The following is an 18,378-nucleotide window of genomic DNA, read 5'->3' on the forward strand; positions in this document are numbered from 1 at the left end:
GGGCAGGTTGTGGTCATATCGGACACAGAAGAGCAATTTGACGGGGCTATCTACAAAAGGTGGTGAATGATACAGGTCACTGGCAACAAGTTGGCAGGGAACTTGGAGTCTATTTGTCACAGTGGTGGTTGTGCTATTAGCACACTACAGCCATGGAGTCATTCAGCTCAGAAACAGGTCCTTTGGCTCACTGAGTCCCCGCTGGCCAAGCACCCAGACATCATTCCAGTATAAATGTCACATAGCTATCAACATGTTTTATTAATAAGCTGGAGTTCTATGAAGAGGTAACTAAAATTTATGATAACAATAGGGAGGTTGATATTTACTCAGACTTTCAGAAGGCTTTTGACAGGGTACCCCACAAGAGGTTAACAACCAAATTACAGGAGATGGGGATTCAGGGTAAGGTGTGCGAATGGGTGCAGAATTGGCTCAAAGACAGAAAACAATGATTTATGGTGAGAGGATCATTTTCACACCTAGACGATGTTAAAAGTGGGTTCCATGGGGATCAATTTTGGGGCTGCTGCTGTTTTTAATGTACATTAATGGTTTGGATAAGCATATAACAAAGAAACTAGTAAAGTTTGCAGATGATGCACAATTAGGGGATGGGCTGATAATACTCAGGCAGCAGAATCAATAGTTAGATCTAAACCAAATCCAGATGTGGGATAAATGGCAGCTGAAATTTAATTTAAAGTATTACACATAGGAAGCAGAAATATTAGATATAAATATACAATGGGGGGGGGGGGTCTTGAGTTAGAAAGTCCACTGCAGGAGAAGGATTTGGGCATCCTGGTACACTTATCAACATCAACAGCTAGACAATGCACAGAAGTGATTAGGAAGGCTAATAGAATGGTGGGCTATGTAATACGCTCAGTGGAGTTCAAGTCAGGGGACTTAAAGCTGTATTCTCCTTAAAGCTGTATAATGTGCTTGTGAGGCCATGCCTTGAGTACTGTGTACAATTTTGGTCTCCACATTCTGTGAGGGATGCGAAGGCACTAGAGAGGTTTCAGAGAAGGGTGACTAGACTCATTCCAGGCCTGCAGAGTATAAACTATGAAGAAAGATTGAAAGAATTAAATCTTTTTAGCCTAAGTAAATGTAGGTTGAGAGGAGACATGATAGAGGTGTTCACGATCATTAAGGGTATAAACAAAGTGGATGCCAGCTGCTACATGGAACAAACTACCTAGTTGTGTAGTTGAGAGTAGTACTTGAGAGACTTTCAAATCTAAACTCGATAGTTATTTCAGCACACTGTGTGAATAGGAATTTGGCAAGCTCTGTTGGGCCGAACGGCCTGTTCTTGCCAAAAACTTTCTAACACTCCTGCCCTCACCAGATTCAAGCACCTAGTGACCGCTTACACCCAACAAGCAACACTCCCTTGGAATACTGAGAGGAAACTGGAGCAGTAGTCAGTCAAGGACAGCATCCGAAGCCAGGATTGAACCCGGGTCACTCGAGTTGCGAGGCGGCAGCTCCACTACCGTGACGTTGTGTTGCCTTTTGTCCAACCATGAAGAAAAGAGATGTAGGATTTGTTTCTGTAAAATAAAATGTTCCTATACTTTCCCTCCTGGCTTTTACAACAGGTTTACTCTCGAGATGTTAGATTGAATCGGATTCTCAGAACCTGGTCCTGTTTCAAGGTTTATACTTAGACTTGAGGCAAAACCTGACCAATGACAAATCAGAGATTTTGTTTTACAAATGGCCATGATTTGAGTGCTTGCATTGAGCGTTTCCTCACACGGCACAGTTGTCTAAATGTATACTTTGAACTACGAGTAAGAGATTGAGAATTTAATACCACCTGAATATATGCAGCTTGTTTGATGTGGGAATAAAGGCCAAGGCACTTCATATGCAGACCGAGGGAGACAAGTCAATGAAGGAGGAATGATCCCAAGGGGACTGAACTTGGTTGACAAGACAGCCTTTGAAGAGGGAGTGGAGATGCAGTCAAGTTTACTTGCCTGAGGGGTGGTGCTACCACTGTACGTCTTTGTAATCTTCCTTCTGACCGTCTCTTTCACTGACTTGACCTTTCTGCTCAGCGATTTCCGTGAACTTGTGGGGGATTTCGCCGTGCCCCCCTTCTCACTGCCGGCACTGTCCTTGCAATCACACTGCAGGAACAAGATTAATACAGTCACTGTACACCTCACGTCCTTTGTTCCTGTAATGTTTACCTCTCTGGTAAATATCCACCGAGGGATCCGAGGGATGGGCTATATTTATCAGAAGGGTAAAAAAAAAAAAATGCATTGCAAATGGGAGCTAAGAAATCACATTGCAATTTACAAATCGCTTGTTCCTGCATCTCGAAGCCAGCATTTTTCCTTGAAACAGCTTTATTTACTAAGAATAACATTTGTTTATTATGTTGATGAGATCCAGATATGGTGTAACCACTAAATGTAAACGGTTTCTCTTTCCACAGGTGCTGCTAGGCGTTTACTGTTTTTATTTCAGATTTTTACCATCTGTAGTTCTCTTTGATGTTAAATTTGCATTGACCAAATTACTGGACCCACTACTCCAGAGGTTTGTATGAACAAGGCAAAAGAAAGGTAAGTTCAAATCCTGCTCTGTCAGTTTAAAGATTTGAACTTAAGTTTAAAATGATCTGGAAACACAAAAATGGCCACAGTCATTAAAAAAAAAGTCCATGAAGATTCCTGTAACAAATGATTTTCTACTTGAAATGAAAACAAACCTCAAGAGACCCAGAAATGAAGGTCAGAATGAATAAACTTATCTTCTTATCGCTTCTGAGCGATTGATACCTGGCCCTCAGCAGCCGCGCCTGGCCTGGAGCCTGGACTCTCCAGTGAAAGAAGAGATTCAGCCATTTAACCTATCAGAATTTTCTGAATCAGAGTCTCACTGTGATCAACTCACACCCCCTCTAATCTCCAATGAATTGTCAGCCATCCCATCAACAACATAGGTCGAAAAAGGGAGGGCGTACTGAAAACACAATACAAGGAGTTAGGAAGGAAGCTGAGAAGCAGGACCTCAAGGGTAGCAATCTCGGGATTGCTGCCTGTGCCATGCGACAGTGATGATAGGGATAGAATGAGGTGGCAGGTAAATGTGCGGCTGAAGATTTGGAGCAAGGGGCAAGGATTCAGATTTCTGTATCATTGGGATCTCTTCCGGGGCAGGTGTGACCTGTACAAAATGGACCAGTTGCACCTGAATCCAAGGGGGAACCAATATCCTTGCGGGCAGGTTTACTAGAGCTGTTGGGAGTGGTTTAAACCAATATGGCAGAGGGATGGGAACCAGTATGATAGAGCTGAGGATGAGCCAGCAGGTTTACAAATAGACAATGGGTGTAATATGAATGTAGAGAAGGACAAGCCAATGATTGGGTACAAATGCAGAGAGTGCAAAGAGTTAAATTGTACCATACAGGGCAATTAATGTAGGACTGAAGGTGCTGTATTTAAATGCACGTAGCTTTCAGAATAAGATGGATGAACACGAACATAATTAAAGATTGGTTGGTACGACGTTGTGGGCATCAATGAGTCATGGCTGAAAGAAGGTCATAGTTGGGAGCTTAATATCAAAGGAGATACTTTGTATCAAAAGGACAGTCAGGAAGTCACAGGCAGTGGTGTGGTTCTGTTGGTAAGAGATGGAATTACATCTTTAGGAAGAGGTGACATAGGGTCAAAGAATGTTGAATCGTGGGTGGAGTTAAGAAACTGCAAGGGTAAATAAACCATTATGGGAATCATATATAGGCCTCCAAATAGTAGCCAAGATGAAATAGCGGCACATTTGGATAGCAGTAACAGGATCAGTCTGAGTCAGCATGGATTTAAGAAGGGGAAATCACGCTTGACTAATCTCCTGGAATTTTTTGAGGATGTAACTATGAAAATGACAAGGAACAGCCAGTGGATGTAGTTTACCTGGACTTTCAGAAAGGCTTTGATAAGGTTCCACATAGGAAATTAGTGGGCAAAATTAGAGCACATGGTATTGGGGGCAGGGTACTGACACGGATAGAAAATTAGTTGGCAGACAGGAAAGAAAGAGTAGGGATTAACGGGTCCCTTTCAGAATGGCAGGCAGTGACTAGCGGGGTATCGCAAGGCTCGGTGCTGGGACCGCAGCTATTTACAATATACATTAATGATTTAGATGAAGGGATTAAAAGTAACATTAGCAAATTTGCAGATGACACAAAGCTGGGTGGCAGTGTGAAATGTGAGGAGGATGTTATGAGAATGCAGGGTGACTTGGACAGGTTGGGTGAGTGGGCAGATGAATGGCAGATGCAGTTTAATGTGGATCTAACGGCCGAATGGCCTACTCCTGCACCTATTGTCTATAATTGTAATGGGGGAGTTCAATATGCAAAGGATTGGGAAAATCAGGTTGCTGTTGGTTCGCAAGAAAGGGAATTTGTTGAATGGCTCTGAGATAGTTTTTTAGAGCAACTTCCGCTTGAGCCCAGTTGGAGAAAGGCCTTAGATTGGATGTTACGTATTAATCCAGATTTCATTACGGAGCTTAAGGTAAAGGAACCCTTAGGAGACAGTGATCATAATATGATTGAATTCATACTGTAATTTGAGAGGGAGAAGCATAACTCACATGTATCTATCCCAAAAGAATAAAGGGAATTACAGAGGCATGAGAGAAGAGCTTGCTCTGGTGGATTGGAAGGGGTTAATAGCGAGGATGATGGCAGAGCAGAGATGGCTAAAGTTTCTGGGAATATTTCACAAGGCTCAGGATAGCTATGTCCCACAGAAGATGTTCTCAAATGGCAGGGGTAGGTAATCGTGGCTGACAAAGGAAGTTAAGGACTGCATAAAAGTCAAGGAAAGGGCTTGTAAGGTAGCAAAAGTGAGTAGGTAATTGGATGATTGGGAACCTTTTAAAATCCAACAAAAGGCAACTCAAAAAGCTACAAGAAGGGAGAAGATGAAATATGAGGGCAGACTAACTAATAATATGAAGCAGGATACCAAAAGTTTTTTCAGTTATATTATGAATAAAAAGGAGGTGAGAGTTGATATTGGACCACCAGAAAATGATGCTGGTGAGGTAGTAATGGGGGACAAAGAAATGGAAGGTGAACTTAATAAGTACTTTGCATCTGCCTTCACTGTGGAGGACACTAGCAGTGTGCCATAGGTTCGTGAGCGTCAGGGAGCAGCAGTGAGTGCCATTGCTATTACAAAGGAGAAAGTGCTAGGCAAACTCAAAGGTCTTACGCTGGATAAGTCACCTCGACCAGATGGACTACATTCCAGAGTTCTGAAAGAGGTTGCTGAAGAGAAAACAGATACATTGGTCACAATCTTTCAAGAATCACTTGATTCTGGCATGATCCCAGAGGACTGGAAGATTGCAAATGTCGTGCTACTCTTTAAGAAGGGAGGGAGGCAAAAGAAAGAAAACTATAGGCCAGTTAGCCTAACTTCAGTGGTAGGGAAAGTGTTAGTCTATTACTAAGGATGAGGTTTCGGGGTACTAGGAGACTAAAGATAAAATAAGTCAAAGTCAGCATGTTTTCTGTATAGAGAAATTTGCCTGACAAATCTGTTAGAGTTCTTTGAGGAAGTAACAAGCAGGGTGGACAAAGAAGAGGCAGTGGATGTCATTTACTTGGATTTTCAGAAGGGATTTGATAAGGAGCCACACATGAGGCTGCTTAATCCCATAGCATTACAGGAAAGCTACTGGCATGAATAGAGGAATGGCTGACAGCCAGGAGGCAGAAAATGGGAGTAAAGGGGCTTTTTCTGATTGGCTGCTGGTGACTAGTGGTGTTGCTCAGGGGTCAGTGTTGGGTCCGCTACTTTTCACATTGTTTGTCAATGATTTAGATGATGGAATTGATGGCCCCGTGGCAAAATTTGCAGATAATAAGAGGATAGGTGGAAGGGTAGGTGGTGCTGAGAAAGCAATGTGATTGCATAAGGACTTAGACGAATTGGAAGAATGGGCAAGAAAATTGTTAAAGGCGGCAAATGCAACGTTGGCATTTGTTTCAAGGGGAATAGAATATAAAAAAAACAAGGAGATAATGTTGAAGACACTAAGACACTAGTCAGGCCACATTTGGAGTATTGTCAATAGCTTGGGGTCCCATATCTCAGAAAGAATGTGTTATCATTGGAGAGAGTCCAAAGGAGGTTCATGAGGATGATTCCAGGAATGAAGGAGTTAACATATGAGGAGCATTTAGCAGCTTTGGGCCTGTACTCACCGGAATTTCGAAGAATGTGGGGGGATCTCATTGAAACCTACCAACTGTTGAAAGGACTAGAAAGGGTGGATGTGGAGAGGACGTTTCCCTGGCAGCAGTATCCAGAAATAGAGAGAAAAGCCTCAGGACCGAGGGGCAACCCTTTAGAACAGCGGTAAGGAGGATTTCTTCCACAAGAGTACTGAATCTGTGGAATGCTCTGCCACCAACGGCCAAGACTGTGGGTATATTTAAAGCAAAAGTTGATAGTTTCCTAATTGGTCAGGACATCAAAGGTTATGGCAAGAAAGCAGGTGTACAGGGCTGAGTGGGATCCAGGATCAGCCATGATGGAATGGAAGAGCAGACTTGATGGGCTGAATGGCCTAATTCTGTTCCTATGCCTTCTGCTCTAAATACGTCCTCAGCGAACAACCCCATTAACGCAAAACGCACAGATTACCGTTCAAGTCCATCCTTCTTGAGGGTGGCATCTGGAACTGCACATTGTACTCCAAGCGTAGTCCCTTTAAAGCAGGGGTCCCCAACCTTTTCTGCACCGCGGACCGGTTTAATATTGACAATATTCTTGCGGACTGGCCGACTGGGGGGATGGTGTTCAAATAGGGTTAAACTCACCTCAACATGTCTTTTACAATTAGGGTTGCCAACTTTCTCACTCCCAAATAAGGGACAAAAGTAGCAGTCAAATACGGGACACTTGGGTTTACCCCAAGAAAAACTGCCACGACCACGAAGCCTGGCGTGGGCACCTCTGTGCGCATGCGCATATGTGCCGATTTTTTCTCCACAAATCGGTTTTGGCTTAATCTTCCAGACTATACTGTACATACATTAATTCTACTTTATATAGGCTGTATATTTATCATATCATTCCTGCTTTTACAATATGTTAGTGTTATTTTAGGTTTTGTGTGTTATTTGGTCTGATTTGGTAGGTTATTTTTTGGGTCTGGGAATGCTCAAAAATTTTTCCCATATAAATTAATGGTAATTGCTTCTTCGCTTTACGCCATTTCAGCACGAAAGGTTTCATAGGAACGCTCTACTTTAGCGGGGAAATACGGGACAAGGGCGATCCCGTATGGGACAAACCAATTTAGCCCAATATATGGGATGTCCCAGCAAACACAGGACAGTTGGCAACCCTATGATCAAGTTCAACAGTGCGTGACAGGGAATGAGGAAAGATGCAGCTGACTCATATCGTTTCATCGCGGCCCAGTAGCACATGCTTTGCGGCCTGGTGGTTGGGGACCACTGCTTTAAGGTACTTGAAAACTTTGTTTATATAGTATAACCTCTCACAATAAAAGCCAGCACGTCACAAGTGCATTTACTTCTAGAGTTTCATGCACAGCACAGCAAAATCCTCCCGAATATCATCTTAAGGGGCTTCCTCACATTTTGTTTTTCTATTGTTTTTACGAAACCAAATAACCTTATACTTCCCAAATGATAATTGATCTGTTAGCTCCTTGCCCACCCAGTGTGTATTCCTTGGCAGAATCTTTGCATCCTGATACCCATGTTATAACCCTAAATAACCTAACACTCAGCACAGACCTTTGCACTGACCACTGGCAACTGCAAGCAAACCTGAAAATGATCCGTTTTACTCTGCTTTCAACCCTTTAACCAGCCCTCTAAACCTGCGCACATACTGCCCCAGACCCATGGGGCTATTTTCGGTAATTACCAATCAGATATCAGTTCACTGAATTTCCCTTGAAAATCCAGAGCTACTGTACCCGATTCCTCCTTATCCGTCTTCAGTGTTGAACATTGGTACTGACAGAAGTCATAATGTCACGTCAAAAACCTGCAGTTTCGTCTCATTCAAGGTGTGTGTGAGTTGCACGGTTTTGTGTGAGCGCATTTGAGTATGTATGCATGCTTGTGTGCATGTGTGTGCACGCGCGTTTGTGTGTGTAGAGACATGCATGAATAGAAATGTAAATGAAAAAGCACTAGTTGAAGTACTTCAAGGATGCTCCGGGGCCGACAGACGACCTGAATTGGCTGAATAATATTCTAGGTGAGTGTTAGAGTGTGCAGAAATGCCCATGTTAGGGTGAGCAAGGAAGTGGGCTAATTTGGACAGCTTTTCAGTACAATGGACCCCAGGACTTCCTGTACCACTATTCTGATTCAATGCCATTCATTAATTACACCCCAAATTTTCCACTTACCCCTTGAAGCTGAGTTGCAGGGCTGTCAGTCGGAGAGTGAGGAATACTGTGTGACCTGCCTTCACTACTTTCTGAGTCAGACAACTTTTTCCCCGATCTCTTCGGAGGCATTACAGCACTGATCTCAGATGACGTATGAAGAGACTTGAGAAGCTTCTTCCCAGTCTGACCTTCCAGACTACCGGGAGACAAGGGGACACCAGGTGTTGTTAAGGTTGCTGGATCATCCACAGCCTGCCTCTGCATTGATTCACTGGAGCACGGCTGCGTCTTGCTGCTCTTTGGCCGGAAAAAATTCAGCGATCGTTCATCCTGCAGCGACTCCACCTGCTTGCTGCAGGTCCCATCGCAAGAGTTTTCTAGATGAGCGAGAACAGGACAAAAGGAAAACAGATTCAAGTGATCAGCTGGCAAACTGAACCAAGCCCTCCAACGATCTAGACAATGACATGGAAGTTTTACAAACCGGCTGTGCCATATAAATGTGTAAATGAAGGATAGGTATTCGTCAGCAGAAAATGGGACACAAACAAACCAGCTAATTATTCAGAACAAAAATAACCAAGGTAGTTTTTGTGAAATATTTTACTTTATATTGCTATCTGGAAGTTGCCTGAGCTTGCCAGAGTCAAAACCTGCATTACTGGCTTTTCCCCCGCACTGGAATGCGGCACAGTGGGTTTTATACCTACAAAGGCCACTTAATGTCTCCAAGGCACCGAACGTGACTCACTTAATTCCCAGCCCCCTCCTAGATCTTGCTCCTCCCCTTTGTGCGAGTGGAACGCTGGCAGCCTGCTTCCAGCATTAGGCCACCTGGCGGAGGCTTACTCAGTGACTTCTGGTATATCCAGCAAGTCTGCAAGTGTCAAATGCTACACATGGCCAGGTGGTTCCTTAAAGAATAAACCCTGAGCAGAGGTCTGAAAATCCCTATGGGAGGAGGCAGTGACATTCAGGGAGTTAAAGTGATCTTGTTTAGCATGGTGAAGGACCCTAACTGACAGGGAAGTATGCAGCCAAGTGAAGGTCTCCAAGCATGAATATTAAGAACCATGCCACACAGTGCCATCTGCTTGGCTGAATGAAGGCTACACGGATGACATTTTACAGAAGGTATTCCTGATGGCATCAGTGCAGGAAACTTCCAATTGGCCTCCCACTGAGATCCATCTGGTTGGCTTATGCATTTTCCATGACAGTGACAACGAGGAAGCAAAATTCAAACTGACGGAGCAGAAAGGGCGAGCATGACACCAGTTGATCCGGTGGACGTGCGAGAGGCAGGCGCAGATGGGAAATCGTCTAGCTTTAGACTTTGAACTGTTCTGCGTCTGCGTCTGCGTCTGAAACAACTAACAAGGAAAGCTGAGTTGCTAAAACAGAACTAAAGTATCACAGTTCTCCGGCCAAACTGCATGTTTATACAACTGCTGAGGCATAACTGGGTAGAGAAATCGCTCTGTTGATGACAGGGAAAAATCAGATGGGAGGAAGGTTAGAAACATAAATGCTTAAAGTTATTTCAGTACATCCAGCTTAAGATAAAAATGTTTTTGGAGGTCTTCCCAAAATCAGGGGGCTCCAATTCTCTCCGACACGCTAGCAGGTAGAACATCGGACAGTACTGCACAGTCCGGGCCCTTCGGCCCACAATGTTGTGCCAACCCTTTAGCCTACTGAAGGAACAACCTACAATCTACCTTCCTACAAAGTCCCTCAGGTTTCTGTCATCCATGTGCTTATCCAAGAGCTTCTTCAATGCCCCTAGTGTATCTGCTCCTACCTCCACATTTACGGGGTAGGTTTATCGCCTACTGGAAATTTCCCTTCAGGTAGGTGGGTGGCAGGTGAATTGGAGGAAGGTGGTGTGATTGAGAGGGAAAATGGAATGAGTACATGATCAGTGCAGATGTGGTGGGTCAAAAGGCTTATTTTCTTATGATGGCTCTATGAATTTAAATTCTTGTCAGAGAGAGTTTCATTTAGCATGCTTAATATTCCTTTTTTCCAGAAATGACCAATTGGAAGGACAAGATACATGTTGATTTTTCCAGAGGTTTTGATAAAGCTCGGCTCAACAGAGTTGCTAGAAGAATTTAAGCACGTGGTCTAAAAGGAACTCATTTCCATCAATAGAAATATGATTACAAGCAAGGTTAGAGCAGAGAGAAATCAAACAGAAAAAACATCATGGATGTTGGAAATTTCAGCAACACGAAAGAAAATGCTGGAAATAATCAGCAGCATCTGCGGAGAGAGAAACAATACTACAGTTTCAGGTCAACGATCTTTCATTGGGACCAGGAATCAAACCCTTTCTTTCTGCACAGATGCTGCCTGAGCTGCTGAGGACTTCCATCAGTTTAATAGGCCTTTTAATGGACACAACTACAGTAAGCATTCTTCAGATCAGAGAAGGGTTAAACATGGAGAATCCCAAGGTCACTTCTGATCTCAGTATATTGCTCAGATGAATACTTAAGCTATTTACTTACTCTTTCTTGATGCCGTTGAGTGACAGAGTGCTCAGTAAACACACTCTGTACACATGCAGTTTACACCCACACAAACGTGGCTTTGAAATTCTGCTGTCGTTACGCTGAGTGTGCTCACTTCAGTATCTCCACCCCCCCACCACCACCCCCCAGTATGTTTCAATAATGGGTCCTAAAGGGATTGGGCTTTCTGGTGCCTTTCCCACCCGACGCGTAGAATATTCCATTTCTTTGGTAGTGAGGATGTATAATTGTTTGTACAATACCGTATTTAAGACAGACACTTTTGTTTATTTTGCAATATAATTGTAACTACATTGTGGAGTGCATCATATTCTGATTCATGTGTAGTCCAAAGTTAACATTGTGGGTAATTAAAGACGACGTGTCCTGGTGCCGATGGGGCATATTGTCTCAGTAGCAGGGTGAGGTAGAAATTGGGACCGTCAAGAGTTCACACTGGACAAAGTATGGAGTTGATATTGTGTTTTCTTCGATATCTTTTTGTAATATTGCCAGTTTTCTTTTCACAAATTTTGAACGTTTGATTTTTTTTTGATGCACCAAATATACACCGTTGCACTAGAGTGCTAAGTGACTCCAGCCATTTTGGTTTCTTCGGTCAAAACTCACGCATCGTGACATATGGTGGCAGAGGTGAGATGGACAATCGCAAAGGGTGTTCGACACGGAGAAGAGTGAGATTGTGGTCCCAGGTCAGGAAAACCCCTAGGGTGATAAATGAAACTGGTGCCAATGAAGCCTTGGAGGAGGAAAAACTTCAGCCTAGAGCCAAACTCTCTGAACCCTCGCCGGAAAAACCTCTCTGAGACTTCTTGTTTGCCCAACAGAGTTCAGATAACGCTTTCAGGAAAGAACTCTGAAGCCTGTGGAGGGGTCCCAAGATGCCTTCTTATCAACAAAGTGACGATATTGCAAACTTTCTCCTCAGGTTCGAGGGGATGGCCTGCATTTGGGAATGGCAAAAGGAGGCGTGGCCCTGTCAGCTAGTGCCACTATTAATGGGTAAAGTTTTCAAAGCCTACACAGCAATGGATGAGTTACCATCCTGGCCTGAAGGAGGCGCTGCTGGATAACTTTGATATATCGGCAGAAACCTATTGTCAACAATTTCGATCCAGTATTCTACCACCAGGGAAGTCAGCCACAGAGACATATCACCTGAGGGGTCTCTACCAGCGATGAATTAGACCAGAACGGAAGTCCAAGGAGGAGATTGGTGTGGCCATTTATCTAGAGCAGCTGCTGCGGGTTCTTCCTCCAGATACCAGAACATGGATCTGAGAGCACGAGCCAGTGGATGGACTCACTGCTGCCTGACTTGCCCTGCAGTACCTCAATGCCCAGAAAGGGGCACCACCACAGCCATCATTCCGAAGCAACTTATGCTCCAAGAGACTCACAGGTAACTCTGCGGAATTGAGGAGGGTGGGAGAAATGAAGGCAAAGAACCTTTAGTAGGTTGTTTGAAGACTTTTATTTGCTAGGTCTCAAATTCTTTGTGTGTCCAAGTCCAAATTGTCAGGTATGTGCTGTGTCCCAAGAGAGGGAGAATGTAATGATGATCATAATTATTGCAATGATTAAGAGTATGGTAATGGAAAACAAGCAGAATATGAGGGGAAAGAGCCCAAGTTTATAATAGTTAAAGTTAATAGGAAGCCTGTAAAAGCTCTTTCAGATTCTGGTAGCTCACTACCATTAATTAAGAAAAATTATGTTCCTACTTTTGATGTTGACTATAGTCACTAAACACTTCTCCAATGTGTCGATGGTGACTGGAAGTCTGAGCCACTGGCAGAACCTCACCATTGAGCTGGATGACCACAAACACTTGCTGAAAGTGGGGGTGCTGGGAAAACTACGAGTGGTTCTGGGGAGAGGTTTGCCCGCGTTTACACGAGTTACTGAGGAAGGGAAATAGTCACATCCATCTGTTACTTCAGGAGTAGATAGTGCTGTTTTGTATTTTGGCATCACTCATGTTATAATCAAAGCAATGGTCGGGTTACGATCTCCGTCTGACTTGACAGTCTGTGCAAGGGAGGACCCAGAGAAAGTCATGCTGACAACAAAGTCATGGGAAACACGGTGGCTCTCCTGCCTCTGTTGATGTTTGTACAGATGAAGTACCCTTTGACGATGACTCAGAAGAGCAAATACAGGCCTGGAAGGGGTCTGGGAAGGTTTGCCTCTCCCACCTCGATGGCCGTCAACCAGTGAAGATGACTATCCACAGCTGTTTCTGCAGAGACCAGAGCTGACAAAGGTCCCAAAAACCTACCCTCAGGATCAGACCTGACCAGGGTATAGAGTACGCTGACACTGTTACAGAGTGCCAGAGCGACTCGTGGGGGGCCCTGAAGGATAAGATTGGGACCATGCTGGAGCTGGGAGTAATCGAATCTTCAAATAGTGAGTGGAGCATCATCGTCCCCAAGAAAGATGGCACCCTGAGGGTATGCATTAATTTCTGGTAGTTGAATGCCATTTCTTTTTTTTGATGCTTATCCGATGACCCAGACTGATGACCTACTAGAAAGGACTGGACGGGCAAACCACATTACCACATCGGATCTCAGTAAAGGTTACTGGCAGGATCCCCTGGACGACCAATCAAAAACCCTCACTACCTTCTGCACACCCCCGGGTCTATTTCAATTCACTGTGAAGCTCTTTGGTCTTCATGCTGCACACCAGGAACCTTCCAGTGGCAGATGGACCAGGTGGTACAAGGCTGTGGAGTGATGACGCTGTTGTTTACAGCCAGACGTGGTCAGAGCATCTGGACCATCTGCGTCGGGCCTTGGTGAATATTCACGCTGCTGGTCTCGCCCTCAATCTACAAAAAAATGTGAATGGGCAAAAAGGGAAACCAGATACATTGGCTACCAGTTGGGGCACGGAGAGGTTCGAGTACAGGGGGACAAGGCAGAAGAGATCTGTAACAGTCTTCCACCTCACACCAGGAAGGAAGTGAATTCCCCTCTGGGTTTGGTAGGGCGGCATGGCAGGTTCGTTCCCCAATTCGCCACTTTGGCCGTACCTCTGACCAATCTTACCGGGAAGTCTGTAAGCAACTCCGTGCCGTGGACAAGTGAATGGGAGAATGCTTTTCAAACCTGAAAGCTCACGTGTTCCTCACAGCCCGGACTTTGTCAAACGGTTCCTTCTCCAGGTGGTTGTCCTCGGATGAGACGGCATTGGAGTAGTGCTGGCCCAAGGAGAACCCAGAGAAGAGCAGCCTGCCCTTTACCTGACCTAAAAACTCCTCCCAAGGGAAACCAGGTATTCCACCATTGAAAAGCAGTGTCTGGCAATTAATTGGGCCCTTGACAGCCTCCAGATTTACCTCCTCGTAGGGAGTTTGACCTTTACACAGACCACAGAGTGCTGACATGGGTTCAGGCAATGAAGGACCATAATGCCAGTGACTTAGTGGGACCTGGAGCTCCAACCCTTCAAATTTTGCGTCCATCATAGAGTAGGGAAAGGAACTGTGCCAGCAGACTACCTGTCTCAGCTGCTCAGCATCATCGCTGTAGGAGAGGAGAGTTGTAATGTGACAGAGAGTGTGTGGTAACCACACTCTGTACACTTGCGCATTTATACACACACACAAACTTTTCGATCTGCTGTCATTGCACTGAGTGTGCACACTTCAAAATCTCCTCCTTCTCCCCCGGTATCCTCTAATAATAGATCCTAAAAAGTTTAGGCTTTCTGGTGCCTTTCCTGCCTACAGGGAGGAATATTCCATTTCTTTAGTAATGAGGATGTGTATATATGTAAAGTAAGACCATAAGAAATAGAAGCAGAATTAGGCCATTTGGCCCACCGAGTCTGCTCCACCATTTCATCATGACTGATCCAATTATCCTCTTAGCCCCAATCTCCTGCCTTCTCCCTGTATCCCTTCATGCCCCGACCAATCAAAAATCTATCAACCTCTGCCTTAAATATACTTAAAGATTTGGCCTCCACAGCTGCCTGTGACAAAGAATTCCAGAAACTTACCACTCTCTGGCTAAACATTTTCCTCCTCACCTTTGTTGTAAAAGGACACCCCTCTATTCTGAAGCCATGTCCTCTGGTCTTAGATTCTTCCACCATAGGAAACATCCTCTCCACATCCACCCTATCAAGGCCTTTCACCATTTGATAGGTCTCAATGAGGTCACCCCTCATTCTTCTGAATTCCAGCAAATACAGGCCCCGAACCATCAAATGCTCTTCATATAACAAGCCATTCAATCCTGGAATCACTGTTTGTGTATATAAGGTAGATACTTTTGTTTATTTTGTAATATAATTGTGAGTACATTTTGGGGTGCATCATATTCTGATCCATGTGTAGTCTTAAGTTAACATTGTGGATAATTAAAGATGGTGTGTCCTGGTGCCTAACAAAAAGGGCTGATTGCTCTCAGTAGCAGGGAGAGATAGAAATTGGGACTGCCAAGAGTTCCCACTGGACAAAGTATGGAGCCGATATTGTGTTTTCTGGCAGATATCTTTTTGTAATATTGCTAGTTTTCTTTTTGCTATTTTTGCTAGTTTTTGTAAGTTCAATTTGTTTTTTTGAAGTGCTGAATAAACACCCTTACACGAAAGTGCGAAGCAACTCCATCCATTTTTTCCCCTTTGGACAAAACTCACGTACCGTAACATCGTGACACAGAATTTTATATGTCTTCTTGGTCTTTGGCGCCCTCACCAATGAGCTATACTGCATTGGGCTATACGAGAGCAATTCCAGTTTACCTGTCGTAGGTGCATTCTTCATTTCTTCCACCTTGACAAGTTTCTTTTTTGACCTGCGCTTGGAAGAAACCAACTTGTGGAGCCTTTTGAACTTCACCTCTTGGAGGTCATCATCCAACTGTTCCCATACCTAAGAAGGTACACATATAAAAGGATAATTTGCATTAAGCGATGAGTTTGTTGAGTTATATGTGATTCAGTGAAGGAGGTCTACATCACTCCTTGACAGAGTGACGGATTCCATACTGGTGCCTAATATCCTTGAGTATATGGAGTAGAATGGAGAGGGAAGGTGGGCCCAGACATCAAGGCCATTTTCCTTCCTCTTTCCTTCAAAATTGCTCCTTGGGTTAAAAGGTGCATGATACACAGTTGCCCCTGAACGAAGTATCTAGATTTTTACTGTAGTCTAAACCTAGGCTCACACTTCACTGCACCATCAAAGGACGAAAGTTTAAACTACAGCCCTGGACTCCATTGCAAGAGCCATCCTCTCCATCTTGGCCAAGCCTACTGCAATCAACACCACTGATAGCGTATCTCCCTTAATGTTGTTTGAGAGACCTTGCTGTGGCAAATTGGTAATGCCACAGTGACAAGAATCCCAAGCACTTCCCTTCAGCCCACGATGTTGTGCTGACCCTCCAACTTACTCTGAAATCAACCTAACTGTGCCCTCCTATATAACACTCCATTTTTCTAACACCCAAGTGCCTATCTAAATGCCCCTAATATATTTGTTTCTCAAATGCCCCTAATATATTCGTCTTCACCACCACCCCGACATCCATCACTCTTAAAAAAAAATCTACCTCTGACATCCCCCCCCACCAAGACTTTCTCTAATCAACATAACATTATGCCCCTTGCATTAGTCATTTCCACCCTGGCAGAGTCTCTGGCTGCCTATGTACATCACTGTCAAGTAGCTCTCATCCTCCTTGCCTCCAAAGAGAAAAGCCCTAGCTCACTCAACTTATCCCCATAAATCGTGCCCTCTAATCCAGGCAGCATTCTGGTAAATCTCCTCTTTTGGACATCCTAAAGAGAACATGAAGGATATAAACACCAGCTTTTGCTTTTTTTCAAACCTACTTCTTTCCGTGTTTGTCACTGGAAACAAACTTTTCTCAATTCTGTTTTAAAATACATTCTCAAAGTCCTGTACCGTGCTGGAGAAAGCCACCCACCTTTACTAGGGAGTGACAGCACAGTGACAGAACTTTCCTCACTCTTGGTGAAGGGATATGTAAACACGTCCTGCCCACAGAGTAGCTGAGAGGAATCAACTCTGTGGCTTAGCTGATTACAAAAATTTAAGAATTTTCAACTTCTCTGAAATCCAGAAACGTTCAAAGTAAAAATCCACAACTATGTAAAAAGTTAACTCTTGAAATTCCAGAGAATAACTAGCAAATAAAAGTACTTAAAAAAGACTAAGATGAACTGAATAAACAAACTTTCCCAATGCTCTGGAGCACCACCAATGATATCAGTGATGGTGAAATGCCTTTGGCATGTCTACGCTGGTGCAGGCTGTTTAAGTGCATTCCTGTCAACTTTGTCCTGAGCTGCTAGACTCCCTCAGCAACAAGGCTGTGTGGGCAAACCACTCTTAGCTATTTCAGGATTCTGGCATTTGTGTATCCAAACACAGAAACCACAAACCTGCTAGCATTTTTCAGGATATCGTGGCATTTTTCTCTCCTTCACCAGTAAATCCAATACTTGGGACACTTATTGGAGGCTGAAAGCAAGATATCTGTCCGAGCTGCACCGACATCCCTTACCCCAGCTCTTCCCTCTCTGCTTCTTCCTACTAGCCAGAAGTCTGGAAACATTAAAACAATTACTCACACCACCATCTGAGGATTCATCAAAATGCTCCTGGGCTCCACGTGCCAAGTGGGCAGAATCTGAACTCGCACACACTCTGCTGTGACACTCGTATTCTTTAAGCTGGAAGATAATTCAGATTTTTTTTTTCTCTTGTTAGGAAATGAAACAGAAGGGACAGTTGAGAATAAATCAAAACTTCAGGCTTGATGGAAACACTGAGTAATTAGTGCTGGATTTGATATCACTCATGCCAGTGACTGAGGTTGTGGATTCAAGCTCCACTCTAGAAACCTGGGCACAAAGCTCAGGGTTGTGTACCGAGGGAGAGGTGCAAGGTTTGGGATGGCGTTGGTGGGACAATAATAAGTGCAAACTTCCTGCTAACTTTCCTAATTAGTATGGTATTGATTGTTAGCAGAAAGCTTCCAGACACTGCTGTCATGAAAGTTAATTTCTGAGAGCAAAAATCTAAATAACATCAAAGATAGCAACAGAGGGGGAAAAAACACAAGTGGATGATTGGAATATGCCAAAGTCTGTGAGTTGTGTCGCAGTCAGCAGTGACAATTGGCAATAAAGTATGGGCATTTTCCGTGGGGGAACATCAAACTACTCCCCACTCGCCTCTGAAATTACCTCCATTTTGCTAATGGTGAACTTACATTAATAATGTAGAAATACCATTCACAGTCATTGATAGGGTACGAGGCAGTGGGATGGTAGTGTGGCATTTAGCGCATCGCTTTACAGTGCCAGGGACCACCGACTGGGGTTCAATTCCTACCACTGCCTGTAAGGAGTT

General features: G+C 44.0%; 1 protein-coding gene across 6 annotated transcripts in view; it reads right to left on the bottom strand.

Annotated features, from left to right (window-relative positions):
* The window catches only part of sash1a (SAM and SH3 domain containing 1a), a 140,150-nt gene that overhangs the window by 35,679 nt on the left and 86,093 nt on the right, over window positions 1-18,378 (bottom strand). For all 6 annotated transcript variants that reach the window (XM_063056315.1, XM_063056314.1, XM_063056320.1 and 3 more), the window contains exons 8-11: window positions 17,595-17,696; window positions 15,738-15,867; window positions 8,455-8,813; window positions 1,998-2,150 (exon numbers count right to left, since the gene is read on the bottom strand). In XM_063056315.1, the coding sequence (XP_062912385.1) occupies window positions 1,998-2,150; window positions 8,455-8,813; window positions 15,738-15,867; window positions 17,595-17,696 (744 nt within the window). The remainder of the gene's footprint in view (window positions 1-1,997; window positions 2,151-8,454; window positions 8,814-15,737; window positions 15,868-17,594; window positions 17,697-18,378) is intronic.

This window comes from Mobula hypostoma, chromosome 8, assembly GCF_963921235.1.
Source record: "Mobula hypostoma chromosome 8, sMobHyp1.1, whole genome shotgun sequence".
NCBI classification, from domain to species: domain Eukaryota; kingdom Metazoa; phylum Chordata; class Chondrichthyes; order Myliobatiformes; family Myliobatidae; genus Mobula; species Mobula hypostoma.